This window comes from Narcine bancroftii, chromosome 1 (assembly GCF_036971445.1).
Source record: "Narcine bancroftii isolate sNarBan1 chromosome 1, sNarBan1.hap1, whole genome shotgun sequence".
Lineage (NCBI taxonomy): Eukaryota > Metazoa > Chordata > Chondrichthyes > Torpediniformes > Narcinidae > Narcine > Narcine bancroftii.
In genome coordinates this window covers 453,031,214-453,051,534 of record NC_091469.1, presented here as the reverse complement: position 1 = coordinate 453,051,534, position 20,321 = coordinate 453,031,214, and the positions used below count along the sequence as shown (strand labels likewise).

At 38.6% G+C, this 20,321-nt stretch overlaps 1 protein-coding gene across 9 annotated transcripts in view; it reads right to left on the bottom strand.

Moving 5' to 3' along the window:
• The window catches only part of LOC138751791 (rho GTPase-activating protein 21-like), a 228,084-nt gene that overhangs the window by 8,875 nt on the left and 198,888 nt on the right, over nucleotides 1-20,321 (bottom strand). For 5 of the 9 annotated variants that reach the window (XM_069914578.1, XM_069914582.1, XM_069914577.1 and 2 more), the window contains 6 exons: nucleotides 13,246-13,319; nucleotides 13,060-13,149; nucleotides 12,605-12,730; nucleotides 12,458-12,499; nucleotides 10,519-10,624; nucleotides 8,134-8,165 (listed from right to left, as the gene is read on the bottom strand). In XM_069914578.1, the coding sequence (XP_069770679.1) occupies nucleotides 8,134-8,165; nucleotides 10,519-10,624; nucleotides 12,458-12,499; nucleotides 12,605-12,730; nucleotides 13,060-13,149; nucleotides 13,246-13,319 (470 nt within the window). Of the gene's footprint in view, nucleotides 1-533; nucleotides 674-8,133; nucleotides 8,166-10,518; nucleotides 10,625-12,457; nucleotides 12,500-12,604; nucleotides 12,731-13,059; nucleotides 13,150-13,245; nucleotides 13,320-20,321 lie in introns of those variants that run through there. The other 4 variants (XM_069914584.1, XM_069914583.1, XM_069914581.1 and 1 more) reach the window with 3 other exon arrangements.

Below are 20,321 nucleotides of genomic sequence, written 5' to 3'. Positions count from 1 at the left end.
ATTTCTGGAATCATTCCTATGAATTTTCTCCAAACACTCTCCAATACCAGTGCACCCTTTCTTAAATAAGGAGCCCAAAACAAGTGAGGTTTCACCAGTGCATTACAAATCTTTAGCATCACATTCCTGCTCTTATATATCCTATTCCTCTAGATATGAATGCCAACAAAGCATTTGCCTTCCTCACCACCATCTCATCATGGAGGTTAACCTTAAAGGGAATCTGCATGACTCCCAAATCTCTTTGCACCTCTGAATTTTCTTTCTATCCTACTGCCCTTTTATTCCTTTTCTCAAAGTCCATGTCGATACACTTTCCTACCTTGTATTTCTTTTGCCAATTCTTTACCAATTCCTATAATTTAAGTCTCTCTGCAACCTCTCTGTTTCCTATCTTTGTATCATCTATAAACTTAGCCAGAGAGCGATTTATTCCATAATCCAAATCATTAATATACCGTGTAAAAAGATGTGGACCCAACGCTGACCCCTGCAGAATATCACTGATAACTGGTAGCCAACCACAATAGGATCCCTTTATTCACATTCTCTGTTTTCTGCCAATACTCTAGAATCCATGGGCTCTCATCTTGGTAAGTATCCTTGTGTTTGGCACCTTGTCAAAGGCCTTTTGCAAATCCAAATATATTACACAGCATCTCCTTTGTCGAGCCTGCAAAAAAATTGCAATAGGTTTGTCAGGCAAGATGTTCCCTTAAGGAAACTGTGCTGACTTTGGCCCATCTTGTTAATGCACCTCCAGGTTCTCCACAACCTTATCCTTGACAATCAACTCCAACAACTTTCCAGCTACCGACATCAAGCTAACAGTTCTTTAATTTTCTTTCTGCTGCCTCCCTCACATTTTATATAGCATAATTTGCAATTTTCCAGTCCTCCCGAATCACGAACCACCCCTATTGATTCTATTATCAATGCTTTCACAATCTCTATAGCTACTTCTTTCAGAACCCAAGGGTGCATCCCATCTGGTCCAGGAGATTTATCTACCCTTAGACCATTCTGCTTCAGAAGCACCTTCTCTCTGGAGATCATAACTACACTCATCTGTCTTTTCTAACACCCTTTAAAGTCAGGTATACTGCTTATGTCTTCCACAGCAAAATACTCATTCATTTCCTCTGCCATCTTCTTGTTTCCTATTACAATTTCTCCAGCGTCATTTTATATCGGTCCTATATCTACTCTCACCTTTTTAAAAACTCTTTTAATATACTAAAAAAAACTTTTGGTATCCTTTTTGATATTATTTTCTTGCTTTCTTTCAAATTTCATGTTTTTGTAATTACCTTCCTTGTTGCTTTCTGTAAGCTTTCAAAAGCTTCCCAGTCCTGTCTCTTGCTACTCATTTTCACTTCTTTGTCTGCCCTCTCTTTGGCTTTGCCTTCTCTTGTCAGCCACAGTTGTGTCAATTTTCCACTCCAATATTTCTTCTTTTTTGGAATGTTCCTGTACTTATTTCTCAGAAACTCCAGCCATTGCTGCTCTGCCGTTCTCCTTTCTAGTGTGTCTTTCCATATATTTTGGCCAGTAACATTATCCTTTGTGCATTTCTTCTCTACCTTCCTCTGTAGTTTGCATGCCACATCTGAGCTATGGTTTAGAGGTCTGTATACAACTCCAATCAGGGTCTTTTTACCCTTACAGTTTTTTAAAAAATTCTACCTACAGGGATTCTATATCTTCTAATCTAATCTCTCCTCTCACCAAACATTTAAACCTATTTTTAATCAGCAGAACACCCAACCCTCTCTGCCTACCTTCCTATATACATGGATATTTAGTTCCCAGCTGTGGTCATCTTTCTGCCATGACTCAGTGATGGCCACAATGTCAAACATGCCAACTTCCAGCTGCGCTACTAGATCTTCAACCTAATTTCTTATACTGTGGGCATTTAAATACAAGACCTTCAGTGCTGTGAACATCACCCTTTTCACTTTTGTTATCAAAGTACACCAAGTTAAAACCTTAATCTTACACTTGCAACTTTGCCCTAATGACTGCCAATCCTTCTTTCTGCACAGCGTATCTACTTCTGTATCTTCTGCCCTATTTTCACTGACCCTTCATTCTGGTTCCCATCCCCCTGTCAATCTAGTTTAAACCTTCTCCAACAGCTCTAGCCAACCTACCTGCCAGGATATTAGTCCCCTCCCATTCAGATGCAAATTGTTCTTTTTGTACAGGTCATACCTTCACCAGAGGAGATCCCAATGATCCATTTGAAACCCTACCCCCTGCACCAACTATTCAGCTGTGTTTTCACATGACTTTAGCTTCTTATTCCTGCCCTCACTGGCATGCAGCACAGGCAGCAATATAGAGATTGCTACCCTTGAGATTCTGCTGTTTCACCTCCTTCATAACTCCTTAAATTCCTATATTCGGTCGCCTACAGGCCGGAACTTCCAATGGTACCCCATGCTGGATCTCACAGGCTCATTTCCCCCCCCACCCCCACTACCACTCCTTACTCCTCTATGTCCCCGTGTTTAACATCCCCTCTGACCTTCCTCTCTTAGTGACTGAACCCTTGATCGCTAGTAGAGCCCTCACTATCCCCCTTCACCCACACCTCAATGAGTTCCGTGGACACCATGATCCCGAACCCTTCTTCTGTTGTCTCTGTGCCCACTTTCGGCATGATTCTCCACCTCCCTCTGAAGACCCCTTCACCTGCCTTAAGCCTTCTCCCTTCCCTTGGACACAGCATCCTGGCCAGCTGTCTGCTCTGAATGTCTGATTGCTGCAGAGATATCAACCATCTGAATTTCACCACTCACCTCCTCTGAATGCTCTACTCTCTGCACACAGATCTCAACCTATCAAACCTGCGACAAGGGTAGTGCTGTTGTAATCTGGCTCACTGTCCTCTACCTTGCCGATTCCAGACAGCTCTCAGACACCTCCTCTTACTTACCCACTTCACCAGGACCCCACCAAAGAACATCCAAGTCACCATCTCACATTCCATCTCTAACCTCATCACTTCTGGTCGTTTCCCTCCTACGGCCTCCAACTTAATCTTTTACCATCCCTGCCCAAGATACACAAACCCAATTTACCAGGTAGACCCATTGTTTTGTCATCTTCTGCCACACCAAACTGGTATCATATTACCTCAACTCCGTATTTTCCCCTAGTCCAGCTCCTCCCATCCTACATCTGTGATACATCACTTGCCCTCCATCTCTTCAATAACTGCCTCACTTTCACAATGAATGTCAAATCTCTCTTCACCTCCATCCCCCATACAGAACATTGTTGTTAAGAAAGAAATGAACAGCTTGAAATATTCTTTCTTAACAACAGTCTGAACCAGTGGCCCCCTAGACAAGACAAAAAACAGGATCCTCCTTGTCCTCAACTACCATCTCCTGCATCCAACACACACCATAATTTTAACACAATCCCACTACCAGACACATCTTCCCCTCTCTACCTTCCGTAGGAAATGTTCCCTCCATCACTCCCTCGTCTACTCATCCATTCCCATGCATCGTCCCCTTGGCAGCCGTTTGAAGTGCCACACTTGCACCAATACCTCCTCCCTGACTTTTCAAATGAACTAACACTTCACTTATGTATCAGTGGGACTCATCTACGGCATCTGATGCTCCCATTGTGATCTTCTCTACATCAGAGAGACTGGATGCAGACTCTCCAGCTGGATGTCATTAACATTGACTTCTCTAGTTCTCCCTCCCTTCCTATTTACTCTGCTTTCTTTCCTCCAGTACTCCACTGCCTTCCCTCCCCATTTACAGAGCCATCTCCCTCCCATTGTTTTCTTGTGTGCCCTCCTTGCCTTATCTACCTATTACCTCCTGCCAGTGGGGCTGTGGTCCTCCCCAACCATTTTGTTTGCCTGCCTGCCTGCATTTTGTCATACCCTGATGAAGGACTCAAGGCTGAAACATTGCTTATATATATTTATCTTTACTATATAAAGCACACTGCTTGACCTGCTGAGTTTCTCCAGCATTGTGTTTTAACTTCATTCACGGTGTTGTCTGCAGACTTTCGTGTTTTACACCACTCTCCTCCGCCTGACAGAACTTGTTCTCACCCTCAATAACTTCTCCTTTGATTCATCCCAGTTCCTCCAAATCAAAACTGTAGCCATGCACACCTGCATGGGTTCCAGCTATGCCTCCCTTTTTGCTAGTTTTGTGGAGCAATCCATGCTGCAGGCCTACATAGGCAAGGCTTCTCAACTCTTCCTCTGCTCTATTGATGACTACATTGGTGCTGCTTCATGTACCATGATGAACTCGTCATCTTTATTCACTTTGCTGCCAACTTTTAGCCTGAGGGTGTACCAGCAACTTTCAAATTCACTTGATCTATTTCCGGCAACACTGTCTCTTTTATTGATCTCTCCATCTCTAACTCAAGAAATAAACTTTCTACAGACATTTTTTTTTACAAACCTACCAACTCACATAACTATCTCAAACACATTTCTTCACACCCAGCCCCCTGAAAGGATTCTATTCCTTTCTCTCAATTCCTCTCTGTCGTATCTGCTCCCAAAATAATATCTTTTCGTTTTGATCACCCAAGATCTTCTTCAAAAAACATGATTTCCCTCTTTCACCATCAATTCAGCCCTTACATGTATCTCCTTCATTTCTCGTACATCTGCCCTGGCCCTTTCTGCCATGATACACAACAAAAACAGGATCCCCCTTGTCCTCACTTAATTCTCCACTAGTCTCGGCATCCAAAATATTTCTATCACCTAAAACATGATCCCACCACCAAACACATCTTCCCCTCTCTGCCTTTCATAGGGATTGTCTCCTCTGTGACTCCCTCGTTCACATCTCCTCCCACCAATCGCTCCCTTGGCACCATCCTCTGTGACTGCAGGAAGAGCCACACTTGTGCCTACACTTCTTCCTTCACCGTCATTCAGGGCCCTAAACAGTCCTTCTAAAGTGAAGCAACACTTCACTTGTGAATCTGTGGGAGTTATCAACTGCATCCAGTACTCCTGCTGTGGCCTTCTCTGCATCGGAGAGTGGACGCAGACTGGGACATCGCTTCGCTGAGCACCTTCGCTCTGTCCGCATCAATAACAGAGATCTCCCGGTGGCCAACCATTTCAATTCAGTTTCCCACTCCTGTGCTGACATGTCTGTCCATGCCTTCATACACTGCCAAACCAAAGCCAGCCACAAAATGGAGGAGTAACATCTAAAATTCCATATGGGCATTCTCCAACTGGATGGCATTAACTAATCTCAAGTTTTTGCTAGACAACTCCTCATTTTCTTTCTCTCTCTGTCTCCTTTCCTCTAACTCTCCACCCCTTTCCCTCTCCAGTCACAGTGAGAGGGGAGAGATTTACAGGAGACCCGAGGAGCTAGACTACTCCACACAAAAAGTGTGGTGGTATATTGGAGGATCTCAGGTAATGGAGGAGATAACAGAGGCAGATTTAAAGGCATTTGTACTTGGATAGGAAAGGAGTACAGAGATATCAATAAAATACAAGCACATGGGTCAGCATGGGCAATTTTATCCAAAGGGCCCTTTTCTGTACTCTGCAGCTCTGAGATTCAGGCCCAAGTTTCTGTTCCATTTTTCTGTGTAATTTTTAAAAAATGGACAAAATAATGCAAAAGATCACAGAATTTCAAGTGCAAATGATTTTCTGCTGAGATTAAATTCTTGTGGGTGAAGCAATTTACATTGACCAATCAGTGCTTTCAACTGATTGAATTAAAAGTAATCAAAACATCGATTTGAGAATCAAACCTGAAGAAAGCGATAGAGAGGAACTTCAAGGAGATGGTCACCCCTAAAAATTTGGGGGGGGGGGGGGGGGGGAAAGAAATGATCTACCAAGGACAAGCTGTGGTGGACACGCCTTATGAGGTTAGCAGAACTGGGATTTCTTTCTTTGGATTGTAGAAGGACGAAAGGAGACTTAATAGAGGTGTACAAGATTATAAGAGGCATTGTTTTTTTTCTTCAGATTTATTGTCAGAGTACATACATGTGGGTACATACCTTTTTCCTGTGGGTGCGGCAGAATTACCACTAATTGGTTGTGAAAAAATTAACTATACACAGCGTAAACATGTAAACAATCAAAAGAAATGTAAACAGATAACGAACGCAAACAAATTGACTGTGCAATGCAAGATAGGGTGGACAGCCAATACCTGTTTTTTTTTAATGCAGAGTTATTGGTTCCTGGAATGCCTTGCCAGGGATGGTGGCAGAGGCTGAAACATTAGGGGCATTTAAGAGACTCTTGGACAGGCACATGGATGAAGGAAAAGTGGAGGGTTACAGGGTAGGGAGGGTTTAATACTTTTTTTTAAGGAATATTTGGGTCGGCACAACATCGAGGCCCTGTACTGTGCCGGTCATTGAAGATGCAATCATTAAATGATAAAGGTTCTCACAGCTGCAAGTGAGCTGATGCCTCTGGATGCATTCTGATTATCAGTCTCAATCACTGGAAAATATCCACCCAAACTTGGGGCTGTGGTCCATGTGCTTGGCTGAAAATCTAGTTTTGCAATTTAACTTCTGAACTTTCACTAAAGTGGGGAAAATCAAAGAAATAGTTCACATTATATTTTAAATTTCAGAAACTTTTTTCATTTTTACTCTCTGACCTACTCGAATAACTCAATTTTAAAACTCTCTGTTGCTTGTATCCATGCAAATCCACAGAGATATGCACTCCTCCAATTCTGACACCCTCTGATTTAATTGATCTACTATTAATGCTTGTGTTTCCAGCTACCTATGTTTTAAAATCTGGAATTACAGATACTTTCATAAACCTCACTTCCTCCATAGAATACTTTTCAAAACTTGGTTCTTGGGCCACAATTATCACCTTCTGTCCAATGGAGTCAAATTTTGCTTGGAAGTAGTCTTGAAAAGTAGTTTGGCAATTCTTACACAAAAGTTTATGGAATGTATTGCTGGGGGTGGTGGTGGAGGAAGCAAGCACAATAGTGTCATTTGAAAGACTCAGAGGTAGGCACATGGATGTAAGAAAAAATAGAGGCTTATGTGTGTGAGGAGGGTAGGATTAGATTGTTCTGGAGTAGCTGAAGGACCTGCACTGTTCTACGTTCCAGTTATTACGAAGAGGTGGAGGAATTGATGGAGATGCAGACAGTGATGGGAAAGTGGTGGGTTGCTCAGGGAGGCAAGTTGGGTCAGGTTGGGAAAGCAAATAATCAGTGATCAGGGTGCATACTGTAATAATATAATGATGGAAAATCTCAGCAGATCAGTGTACTTTATTTAGCAAAGATAAAGATACTTGGCCAACGTTTCCGACTTGAGCCCTTCATCACGGTATCAAACCTGAAACGTTGGTTCTGTATCTATCTTTGCTGTATACGCGCACTGTTTGATCTGCTGTGTTTCTCCAGCATTGTGTTTTTACGTCAATCATGGTGTCCAAGACTTGTGTTTTATATCAGGGTGGAAATAATTAAGAGTAAAATCTGAGAAAGCCATTTAATGAAAGAAATATGGGAAGTAACACAATTGTGTCCTAATTCAATTTCTAAACTAATGGCTTTTTCATTTCTAACAATAAAGGAAATTTCTGTTCATCCGATGATAGCTGTTGTGGAACTGATGCTTTATTGTCAAATGCTAATACCAGGAATAGCAGATGGACGATAAACCAGAGGGGTCTAATCACAGATGATGATGAGTAAGAGGGAAAGGCTAAAAAGTACGATTATTGGAAATTCTCTGGCATTACTGGAATAGTAGGGAACAGTTGTAGGTACGGATAGTCACACGCCCATGGGGTGGTATGGGCATGAAAGGCTGCACTTGAGATGAGAAAGGGTATGGATAAAGTATTACTAAGGTAGTTGAGAAATCCAATTCTTCATCAAATGTTTGTACAGGATATTTTGTGTATGTTATGCTGCATTAAAAAAAAACTTTGAAGATGGTAAGTAAAACGATTAAAACTCCAGTAACCATTTAGGATAGCCTTCTAAATTCTAAAATTAAAAAATGTCAATATTTCTTTTATATGCTTTATATCTTTTATATCCTCTGGTCAACAAATGGATTCAGAGAATTTTTTTGTTGGAATTATGATCTCACCTTAGATTTTGCTGAGTCACTAGTGGTTGAATCTGAAAAAGAAGAGAAAGGAAACTGTACTTGTTTTTTTTAAAGCAATTTAAAACACATCTACAATAATTATGAAGCAAAATCATAATTCATAGAAAACAGTATGACTGCAATTGAAAAAAGGCACAGAGTGGAGAGTTATAGCTCACTGAGATGAAAAGCAGCACAGACAGCCACCACCATGAAAGTATGCTGTGAAATTGGGGTTAAACCAGCTCATGAGAGGGATGGCAAAGGGACCCTGTTCTCTTAGAAAAAACACAAACACTAATTAAACATTAGTACATATTGAAACAATTTGTTTTTGTTTCCATTTGCAGAACTCATTCTTCCAATTTTATTTTGAGTCCTCATAACATGCTTAATGAAAACATAAGCATTCACACTTCTAAACACATCACGGGTTTCTGAATGATAGCTGCACAAATGTTTGTATCAGTCTAAGGGGCCTACGTCTGCAAGATGATACTTTAAAAGACTCTACAAGAATTAGTTACTCTGAAAAATTAAGGCAAATTATTGCAGAGCAAAACAAATAATACACAGAACTCAAAACACAAAAAGAAAGTTTGTTTGCTGAAGCTACATTGACATTATTTCAAATAAAGTCAACTGAGAAGACAGACTTCACACAGAAGCATGTGACTTTCAAATTTGACAAGGGCATGATGAAATGTTGAATGAAAGCTGCAAAAACAGATTTACTATGGGGCAACAGCTGAGGCTATAAAATTATGAGGGGGGCAGAAAGGGGCTAGCAAAATTCCAATTTTTAAAAAATATATTTCAATATTTTAAAGCTATTATTACATTAAAACTACTCCTGCAATTCACTTTGCAAGTCTGTAAGGCAGACCAAGAGCTGAGCCCCCAGCCACACCCCTTTTGAATCATGGTTTATGCTACATGACTATTAAAAACTAAGAGACCATACCATGCTATTTCTCCTCAGGGTCTGCTTCAGAAATGATAAGAAACAGCAGAAAGACTTTAAGAAAGTAGTATTGGTCTTTTAAAAATAATCATAACAGCAAATTTACATCACAGACGATAATTTTCCATTTTACAAGAAACGGGGGTTTCTGCAGACTAGGCAGCTACAATGAGGGCAACAATCCTCCTTCTTCCTACAGTTCCAGTTGTCCATCAGTGACATCACAGAATCCATCAGTGACATCACAGTGTGATAGACTCCTCCAACTTCGCCTGTTTCAAGATCAGTATGTGTAAATGCTGGAAAAAAAACCCTTTAACACTCAGACAGGAGCTATGTGACAAAGTTGACAAGTTTTGGAAAAGACATGCTGGGTTAGTTTGACAAAGGATAGGATGACAAGCTCAACACTAATGGACAGAAACACCCTCCAAACCATAATTAATGATATTGAGATTAAGATCAGAGGATAAAATGTCACGGCATAAACACAAAATTACCATACTAAAATACAAATTATTGTGCAATTTTAATTAACAATTAATTTATAGAAGATGGTCACAAAACTTTAGACATACATTCTCAAACATTCTCCTGATAATAAAAGTTCAGGTGAATCACATTATTTTAATAAAAACTTTTGAGTACATTCAGTTAAATTATGATGACTTGATGAACTTTTCTCATTCAAGTTACATTGCACATCTCACAGAATGAAATGAACGCCAACTGATTTTAAAGTGCCCAAGTTATACATTTCTTTCTCAATTATTGTTAACCTAATAAAATCACGTTTACTCTAAAATACGAGTGTAATTTGATTCAGTTAAGTTGAAACAGGCTGGAGAAAGGAAGTTAAAAAAAAACTTTGAACGTTTGCCTAGATAAATTAAACGCAACCTAAGTACATGATAAAAAAGTGATACTGTCTTGAATAACACACATTCACACATCACAGATCCACAGAAGTTCAACACACACTTTCAAACAACCACCATGTAGGCCCTAGCCTTAGTTTTCTCCAGACTTAAAATTAAACTTTTTTTCAAATCATCTTGCAACAATGACCAAAATGCAAGCCAACACATATAATGAAAATTAAACATTTTTTCTAATGGTTAATTATCACTTGAGGTGCATAGCACACTATATACCACAATGTTTTCAAAACCACTTGCCTTTTTAACTTATAATCATTGATAATCAAAAACAAGACACCTCTGAACACTTACGCACATAATTTGAGGTTATTATAATTGTTTCACATACGTAGGTAGCAAATTTCCCCTACAAGTATTTGCAGTTTTGAATGGGCAAATACAAGCATTTCAACCTTGAATTGTCTACTTCTGTAGGAAGTTGGTCAGTAACAATGACACTGTCTGTTACCGAACTCTGCAGTGTCTTGTTCAGGCAGTTACCTGAAACATCTCCCGGAGTAGTTCCTGTTCTCCCAATGTTGGTTAGCAAATGATCTATGTTTGGCACTGGCTGTGTATCAACTGTGCTTTCTTCCTGGACTGGTGTCTACATTCACAAGAGTAAGAAGATCAGAAAGTTGTTTGTCTTTTACTAAAAAAAATACACCAGTAACTCGTCTAAATGAACAATAGACTTTTACATTCTCCAGTGTGGCAAGAATGAATCACCTAGCATTATCAATGAAATGTCCGAATCAGGGTCTTTAAAAAAAGGAGTTTGCCTGCTTTAAGCACAGAAGCTATTCTTTGAGTGAATACTTTAAATACTATACCAAGTTCCCTTCGGAGAAAACAAGAGGACTCCTTTGCTGCATTAGTACGGAACCAAAACATCAGATTTGAAATACACAAGAACACACAGCCAATTACAGCTACTTGCCTTTTTGTGCAAATTTTTATCATATATTTGAACTCCATTTCAAAGATTACAGCATTTGCTACCTCTGAAGGACATCAGTGAACCCAATGGCTTTTCTTAACAATCCAGCAGTTCTGTGATGATCTTTACCAATTAATAGACTTTTTATTAAAAAAGAGTGAATTTTAAATTCCACTTTTACCCTGATGATGATATCTGAACCCAGATCTCTAAATTGTTGGCTTATGAGATGGTAACTGCTCTGTCACTATAGGCTTAAAACTAGCCATCAGGTGAGATTTACAGTGGAAGTATAATTGAGAATCTCTCTAAACTCAATGCTGGATATGGAATCACAGTAGCAGTACAAATGCACACTTTAAAAAAAGGTGCTACTTACTTTGCCTCCATGTTAAGAACTGAGGCACCTTGACAATCAAGTTTCATTTTGTTTTTAAATCTCCATTAACCTCTAGATATTGAATGGTCTATATTCCTGCAATAACATTCATGAATTACAGCAGTCTGTGCATGTCATTTTCTGAAACAAAACTGATAAAATTCACAGGGTCCAATAGGAAATTCCCCTCCCTCTGCTTCCTCCAAATTTGAGGGTTTTTCTATACCTAATTCAGAATTTAGAAATAGAATCAGTTACAAAAAAAATAGAGAATGCTAAAACATTGCAAGCATGAACTGAATTCTTCCAAAATAGTGACAGTCTGTTTTAAACAAAAAGCTTACTTTTCTCTCACAGTGAAGCACCATATATATCATTATACTGATGGCAGGAGAACGCCAAAGCATGATTTTAATAGATGCATTATAGAGGGGTTACATGATTTTCAGTGAAAACAAACAAATTTTAAGAGCTTCATAATTCATATAATTTATTCACACGAGGACCAGTTTTACTCAAATGTATATTTCCATACAAATCATGCATAAATCAAAAATTAAGAAAAACATCCCTTGATGTTACATAAAATCAGTATTCCAAAGAATGCATCAGCTGGAAGAGTCAGTATATTAATAGTCTTCTATAATAATACTTTTCTGAACCTCAAAAACCACAAATGGCAACAGAGAGAACTGAGCCGTTTCTTTACGTTCAAAAGGAATTTCAAGCATTTTAGGTGCAATTATTTTAACAAAGTGCATCAATGTACTTCATCCTATCTTCTACTTTCAGATCATTGATTTAAGCTTATCTAATTTGCACAATAAGAGATCAGCAAATTTCACGAGAGAAAAAAAATACCTTGTGGGTGCAGGCAGTGAAAGTGCATTTTTATATAAAAATTTAATATCTTTCTTTGGAATTTATATGAATAATAAATACATTAAGAATTAACGACTATTAGAAATTAAATTGATGTCAAAAAGCTGTTTACCCAAAAATAACTTGGAGGATTACTGAAACCATCAATATTATCATAAGGATATTGAATCAGTTTGACATCATTTTCAGTTTGGTCTGTCGGACATCTCTAAGTATGTTCTGAAACTATTTTTACTTACGGTTGCACTTTCATCACCTTCTCCTGTGAAAAACCAGTCATACTGGAAAATGCAATGAAAACAATGGTTGTAACAATTTATTTGACAAATAAAACAATCACTGGCAAATTAATAATTCTAACAGCTATCAATGGAAAATAAACTTACATGTTGTATAAGAGTTTCCACTATTTTGTATTGATCTGGCATGTGAGTAACCATGTGCATCATGTTATCTTCCGATGTTCTGACAAGAGTTGGACCAAATACAATGGCCAAATTTCTAGGTTCCATCTAAGGACACAACAGTTTCAGATTTATAAAAAGAACAAACTTTTGAAGGTTCCAGAAAACAGAGCACTCTTATTTCTTATTTGACATTATTGATAAACAACATTGTTAACTATTACAGGACATGTTTAATTAAGAACAGAAATTATAATGATAGATCTGGAAACTATATTCAACAATAGAAAACACAAATAGAGGAAAATTAATATTTAGGACATCATACTTCCTGTTTATGTTCATAATTGTTTATTTTTATCATCCTAATTTTAGTATTTAAAAAAAAATATGCACACGCATAACTCAAAGCATTAACTGAACTGGAAAAGCGATACCTTATTTTTCTCAGAGTTTTCTGCTACTGTCTTCAGATGTGCGGAGAGGAATTTTAATGTTTCGTAGTGATGATCGGGCAAATCTCGGATCTGAAGTGTTTTATAATCAAAAACAATTTTAACATAAAGCAGCACAGTTTAATGACAACCATGTGTAAAGTTATTCTGGTCATGAATAAGGATTACCAATCTTTTTAAAGTTCTGAGTCTATCCACTGAATCTTCTTTTCTGTTGGCGTCTATGAAATTAGCATATTTGTCTGAAACACACAAATCATTTGTTTAATACAATAGCTACATAAGGAATTATTATTCAAGACTTCCACAACATTGGAATCAGGAGACTAGCTCTACACTAACCTATTCCAATACAGCTAAGATTAATGGCATCTACAGAAAACTAACAATATATGAGCTGCCCACAAACAATAGGGCAACCTCAATCTTGTCAATTATTCCTAAAATGCAATCTCAATCAAGCAAAAATATTAGACCAGTTAACAAAGTGTGTTTATGTAGTCCTTGCCCAACTAATTTGTTCATGACTTTGGATTCTGCGAGAAGCACACACAGTGTTGTCAAACATGGACCAATGTGCTCAATTCCAGATGCTGGGTGAAGATGACTGCCAATAATGTCAAAGGAATAGATGATGAAGCATAGCACCAAGTAGACCCAGTAAAGATAAATACGAAGAAAACTCAACTGGCTAAAGACAAATGGAGAACAAGGATTATTGTGTTTTTTTGTTGTTGTTGGAAGTAAATCAAATCAGCCAAAGAAACTGGAGCAGGAGATCCTCACAGCAGTGTGAGAACAGAAGATGTGAATTTTCCAGACAAAATTGGACAAAGTTGGACAAGATGAAATCTAATTATACTACTGTTCAGATGCTCACTGCATGAAGGTTTCATCTTGCATCACATTCTGTGTCTGGCTACTGTTATTCTTTTTATGAATGGTACACTGCCAAGAATCACTGCTGGTGGTCCTTGTATTTGCCTGGATCAATGCTGGCCCTCTGCCCACTCGAATATAGTGGTATCATCTAAACAGTAACTGCACTGCCTCTGAATTACTCCCAACAGGCTTTCACAGGCAGCAAAGCTAGGGGCAGCATTTGCCAGCTTGGAAACCTGTTGAGTTCTTCAATGAAGACACATAGGAGACTAGAGATGCTGGAACATGAAGCTGAGCATATTCTGCTGAAGGAAGTCAGTGGGGCAAGGAGCATCAATGGGAGAAAAAAATGGTTAACATTGTGGGCCAGAACCCTGAGTTCTTTGACAGAGACTTTTAAAATGTACTAAAATTGAAGTAAATATTTATGCTTTTTAATTAATTTAATTAACAAATAGTACAACAAAGCAAAACAGAACAATAGCTGGCACAGGATCAAGGATATGGTCTCTTGATTTCAGTTAGATAATCCTAAGACTGTTGGAATTCATATGGGGCACACTGACAATTTATGCCCCCTAGAACTTCAAAGATATCCTGGATGTGCTGCACCCATGGATTAGGTTTATGACTTAATTGACTTTGGACAACTGAACACCTGCACCTGCAGTTCCAAAAGGAATTGCGGACACAGTAGCCCTGTTAATTTCACCGAGTTATGTATTAGTCACTTAGGACAATAGCAACTACTCAGTTGAGCTTCTCTCTCTACCTAATGAAGTGTCTTTCATCTACAAACGATTGGAAATGATTTGTATCATTTAGTGTTCAATCACAGAACGATCCAATCAAACTGTAAACAACAGGATAAACAGGAAAGGCTATAAAAGTAGATGATAATAATAATGAGCTCACTGGCATCTTCTTTGGCTTGGCTTCGCGGACGAAGATTTATGGAGGGGGTAAAAAGTCCACGTCAGCTGCAGGCTCGTTTGTGGCTGACAAGTCCGATGCGGGACAGGCAGACACGATTGCAGCGGTTGCAGGGGAAAATTGGTTGGTTGGGGTTGGGTGTTGGGTTTTTCCTCCTTTGCCTTTTGTCAGTGAGGTGGGCTCTGCGGTCTTCTTCAAAGGAGGTTGCTGCCCGCCAAACTGTGAGGCACCAAGATGCACGGTTTGAGGCGTTATCAGCCCACTGGCAGTGGTCAATGTGGCAGGCACCAAGAGATTTCTTTAGGCAGTCCTTGTACCTTTTCTTTGGTGCACCTCTGTCACGGTGGCATATATATTGAATAATGTACATATGCCCAAAATTCTCATTTGCTGCAATCAAGTACTTATAAAGAAAAGGAATAAAAGTAAAATTGAATTAAATTAAAAAGAGACAATAAATACATAAGATAGATGATAAATATTCTGGCTTATATAAATGGAAGTTCTTTGTCAAGGCTTCAGCCTATTTTCTGAAGAATCCTTTTGTTTGATTATAGCAGCTGTAATGGACAGGGCTGTACTTACAATGGTATTGACAGTTAATTGACTAACTTTGTTTTGTCATTTGTTCCAAGCTACAATAAAAATCCTAATTTTTCATGCTATCCAGAAATTCAACGCATATAACAGGTAGTGCAATTAGAACCAGAGAATACTATAGCGCGGAAACAGACCTTTCAGCCCTTCTCCTCGTCTGTGCTAAACACTTACTCTGCCTAGTCCCACTGATTTGCACCTGGACTAAATTCCCCCCCCCCCCCACCCCATACTACTTCAATCCATGTACCTGACCAAATTGAGCCTGAATTTACCAATTCAGCTGGTACCTTGCTCCACACTCGCATCACTCTCTGTATGAAGAAGTTCCCCCTAATGTTCCCCTTTCTCCCTTAACCCATATCTTCTAGTTTTTATTTCACCTAACCTCAGTGGGAAAAAAAGCCTGCTTGCATTTACTCCATCTATACCCATCATACTTTTATGTACTTTTTTTAAAAATTTTTTTTATTTTTCACACCATAAGCCACATTAACCATGATACATACTTTTTCCTTTTCAAATATATACAGTGCCATTTTCTCCCCCCCCTCCCATCCCACTTTCCCTACCTCCCCCCCACCCCCCGTCCATTTAAAGTACAAAATCTAGGATACATTAAACCAGTCAAACAATGTTGTCATTCAATAAAAATAAACAAGAAATTCCACTGAGTCAATTCTTTTCATTTCCTTCTCCTTTCGTTAATTTAGGTAATGAATGTCCCCGGTAGGTTTTCTCTATTGTGTTTCATGTAAGGCTCCCATATTTGTTCAAATATTTCAATATTATTTCTTAAACTATATGTTATTTTTTCTAATGGAATACATTTATTCATTTCTATATACCATTGTTGTATTTTCAAATTCTCTTCCAATTTCCAGGTTGACGTAATACATTTTTTTGCTACGGCTAGAGCTATCTTAACAAATCTTTTTTGTGCACCATCCAAATTAATTCCAAATTCTTTGTTTTTTATGTTAGGAGGAAGATCTCTGGATTCTTTGGTATATTGTTTTCTGTAATTTTATTTAATATTTGGTTTAGATCTTCCCAAAATTTTTCTACTTTCTCACATGTCCAGATTGCATGAATTGATGTTCCCATTTCTTTTTTACATCAAAAACATCTATCAGATACTGTTGGGTCCCATTTATTTAACTTTTGAGGTGTAATGTATAGCCTGTGTATCCAGTTATATTGTATCATACGTAACCTCGTATTTATTGTATTTCTCATAGTTCCAGAACATAACTTCTCCCATGTTTCCTTTTTTATCTTTATATTTAAATCTTGTTCCCATTTTTGTTTAGTTTTACCATTTGTTTCCTCATTCTCCTTTTCTTGCAGTTTAATATACATATTTGTTATAAATCTTTTGATCATCATTGTATCTGTAATCACATATTCAAAGTTACTTCCCTCTGGTAAACTTAGACTGCTTCCTAATTTGTCCTTCAAGTAGGATCTCAATTGGTAATATGCCAGCACTGTATCTTGAGTTATATTGTATTTATCTTTCATTTGTTCAAAGGATAATAATCTATTTCCTGAAAAACAATTTTCTATTCTTTTGATCCCTTTTTTCTCCCATTCTCTAAAGGAAAGGTTATCTATTGTAAAAGGGAGTAACTTATTTTGCATCAATATTAGTTTTGGTAATTGATAATTTGTTTTATTCCTTTCTACATGAATCTTTTTCCAAATATTGAGTAGATGATGTAATACTGGAGAACTTCTATGTTGTACCAATTTTTCATCCCATTTATATAATATGTGTTCAGGTATCTTTTCCCCTATTTTATCTAATTCTAATCTAGTCCAATCTGGCTTATACTTTTATGCACTTCAATCAAATTTCCTCTCATTCTTCTATGGTCCAGGGAATAAAGTTCAAACCTGTTTAAACTATCCCTGTAACTCAGTTGTAAATCTCCTCTGCACTCTTTCAATCTTATTGATATTTTCCTGTGGTTAGGTGACCAAAACTCCAAACAGTCCTCCCAATTTAGCCTCACTAATGTCTTATACAACTTCATCATAACATCGCATCGCCTACTCCTTACTACTTTGATTTAAAATTTCCAAAAAACTCTCTTTTCCACCCAATCTGATGCTGCTTTCAGGGAATTATGTATCTGTCTTCTCAGATCCCTCTGCTTTCCGCGCTCCTCAGTGCCCGACCCTTTACTGTGTATGTGCCCTAGCTTGGTCTGTCCTTTCAAAATGGAACGTTTCATATTGTTTGCATTACAATCCATCTGCTATTTTTCAACTCACTTTGTGAACCGGTCCTGATCCCTCTGCAAGCTTTGAAAGCCTTTCTCGTCCACTGCACCTCAATCTTTATGCCATCTGCAAACTTGATTATCCAATTTACCATCATCATCCAGATCATTGATACAGACAACAATGGTCCCTGCACCATTAGTCACAGGCTTCCAGTGTGAGAAGTAATCATCCATCACAACTCTCTGGCTTCTCCTGTAAAGCCAATGTCGAATTCAATTTACTACCTCAACATGAACAACAAGTGACTGAACCTTCCTGATTAACCTCCCATGCGACGTGGTTAGTGTAGCAGTTAGCGCAACAATGTTGTAGCACCAGCGATCGGGATGGGACTCAAATTCGGTGCTGTAAGGAGCTGTACGTTCTTCCTGTGTCTGCATGGGTTTCTCTCAGGGGCTCTGGTTTTCTCCCATTGTTCAAAATGTACAGGGCAGTTGTAGGTCAATTGGGGTGTGATTGGGCGGCACGGGCTCATGGACTAAAAGGGCCTGTTACTGTGCTGTATCTATGTCTAAAGACCTTGCTGAAGTCCATGTAGACAAAACCTATAATGTTCCTGGTAACCTCCTCGAAAAACACAATAAGATTAGTTAAATACAACCTATTAGACACAAAGCCATGTTGAATATCTCTAATCAGTCCCTGTCTATCCAAATACATATAATCCAGTCTCTTAGATCGTCTTCCAATAATTCAGCCTAGAAATTTCTGGATTATTTTGGAGGATTTTTTTAAAAACAAAGGAACAACATGAGCTATTCTCCAAGCCTCTGGCACCTTATCCATGCCTAAGGATATGTTAAATATATCTGGCAGGGCCCCTGCAATTTTTATACTTGCCTCTCTCAATGAAAAATAAACAAATAAATACAGCATAGTGTTGGGAATAGTATCAGAATAAGTTAAGTACAGGTACTCCCGACTTATGACCGTAATTGGGACCGAAGTATTAGTCGTAACTCAAAATGAACATAAATCAAACTTTTGCCTGCATGCATGGAGTACCAAAGTCTTAAAGCAAACTTTTAAATTAAATATTATATTTGACAAACTATAACAGCGATACAGGGCATGTCAGAACCAAAATGTGTGTACTTACTTTGTTCGTCGTGTCCTGGAGTCCATAGGCTGGGTGTAGCCATCTTGATTCCTGTGCGCATGCATGAGTCTTCCGTCAGCGCATGTGCAGTAGTTTTGCGTATTGGAGTTCGCTTGGCGCATACACAAGTGTTAAGGGCCCTGAAATTCGTGCCCCAACTGAACTCCAATATGTTAACCCACTATTCACGCGCCGACCAAAGACATGCACATGCACACAGGAATCGAGATGGCCACGCGCAGTGTCTATGGACCCAGGGACGCTGACTAACAAAGTAAGTATGTACATTTTGGCTCTTACATGCCCAGTATCTCTGTTACAATTTGTCAAATACAACATAAACTGCGTAAATTTTATATTTTTCTTGTATATATATATATATTTCAAAAAATTTGGTAGGATGTGCAGATGGACGCAAGTCACATAGGTCACAAGCCGGGGAGAACCTGCAGTACAGGGTATTGAGAAAAATACAGTTAAAAACGAAAAACATTATATTTTGCTAGAGAGAATGTGATGTATAGATGATTCACCCAGACATTGGACGTCTCATAAAAGTAAAAACATAGAGAAATGCTGGAGGAACTCAGTCTCGTAGCATCCATAGGAAGTAAAGATATATTACCAACATTTTGGGCCTGAGCCCTTCTTCAAGGTATAAGCAAAAAACTGGAAAGGGTCAGAATAAAACCTAAGCACACATACATAAATATATATATTTTAAGGAAAAGAGACAGGGGGAAGATGGAGAGTGGCCTTTAATGGAAATTTGAGAAATCAATGTTAATGCCATCTGGTTGGAAGGTGCCCAGATAAAAGATGATGTGTTGTTCCTCCAATTTTCATGTGGCCTCACTCTGACAGTGCATGAGACTATTGTCAGACCATGGACAGCAAGGGACTTTCATTTGAAAAAATTGGGTAGACTGGGTTTGTTTTTCCTTGAGTAAAGGAGGCAGAGAGGTGACACAAAAGAGGTATATAAAATTTTAAGAGTCACAGAAGGTAGATTGTTAGATTTTGTTTTTCCTCTGATAGATATATCAACAAACAAGGGAAGAGAGAAAAGACTCCTAAAGTTATTTGATTGGGATTTTCTTTCAATAGGGAGTGGTTGTCATCAAGAACTTGAACTGAGGGAAGATGGTAGAGTCAGATACAATCACTATGTTGAAGAGACATTTAGACAGTGTGACAGAGTAATTAGAGGTGGTTTGGGAGGAATTGTTAAAGCAGCTTTCACACACACATTTTAAAACACAGAATATTTGCAGGATTTTTGCAGAATGCAACGAAGTATAGACAGCAGCTTGCCTGGGAGAGCATGTGATCTTTGCAGAGGAGAAGAGTTTTGCTCTCAGAGAGGGAGGGTGTGAAACAAAGAGGAAAGAGACAGAAATTCGCTCCAGAGGGACAAGCTGGCAAACTTTGGAAGGCTGCC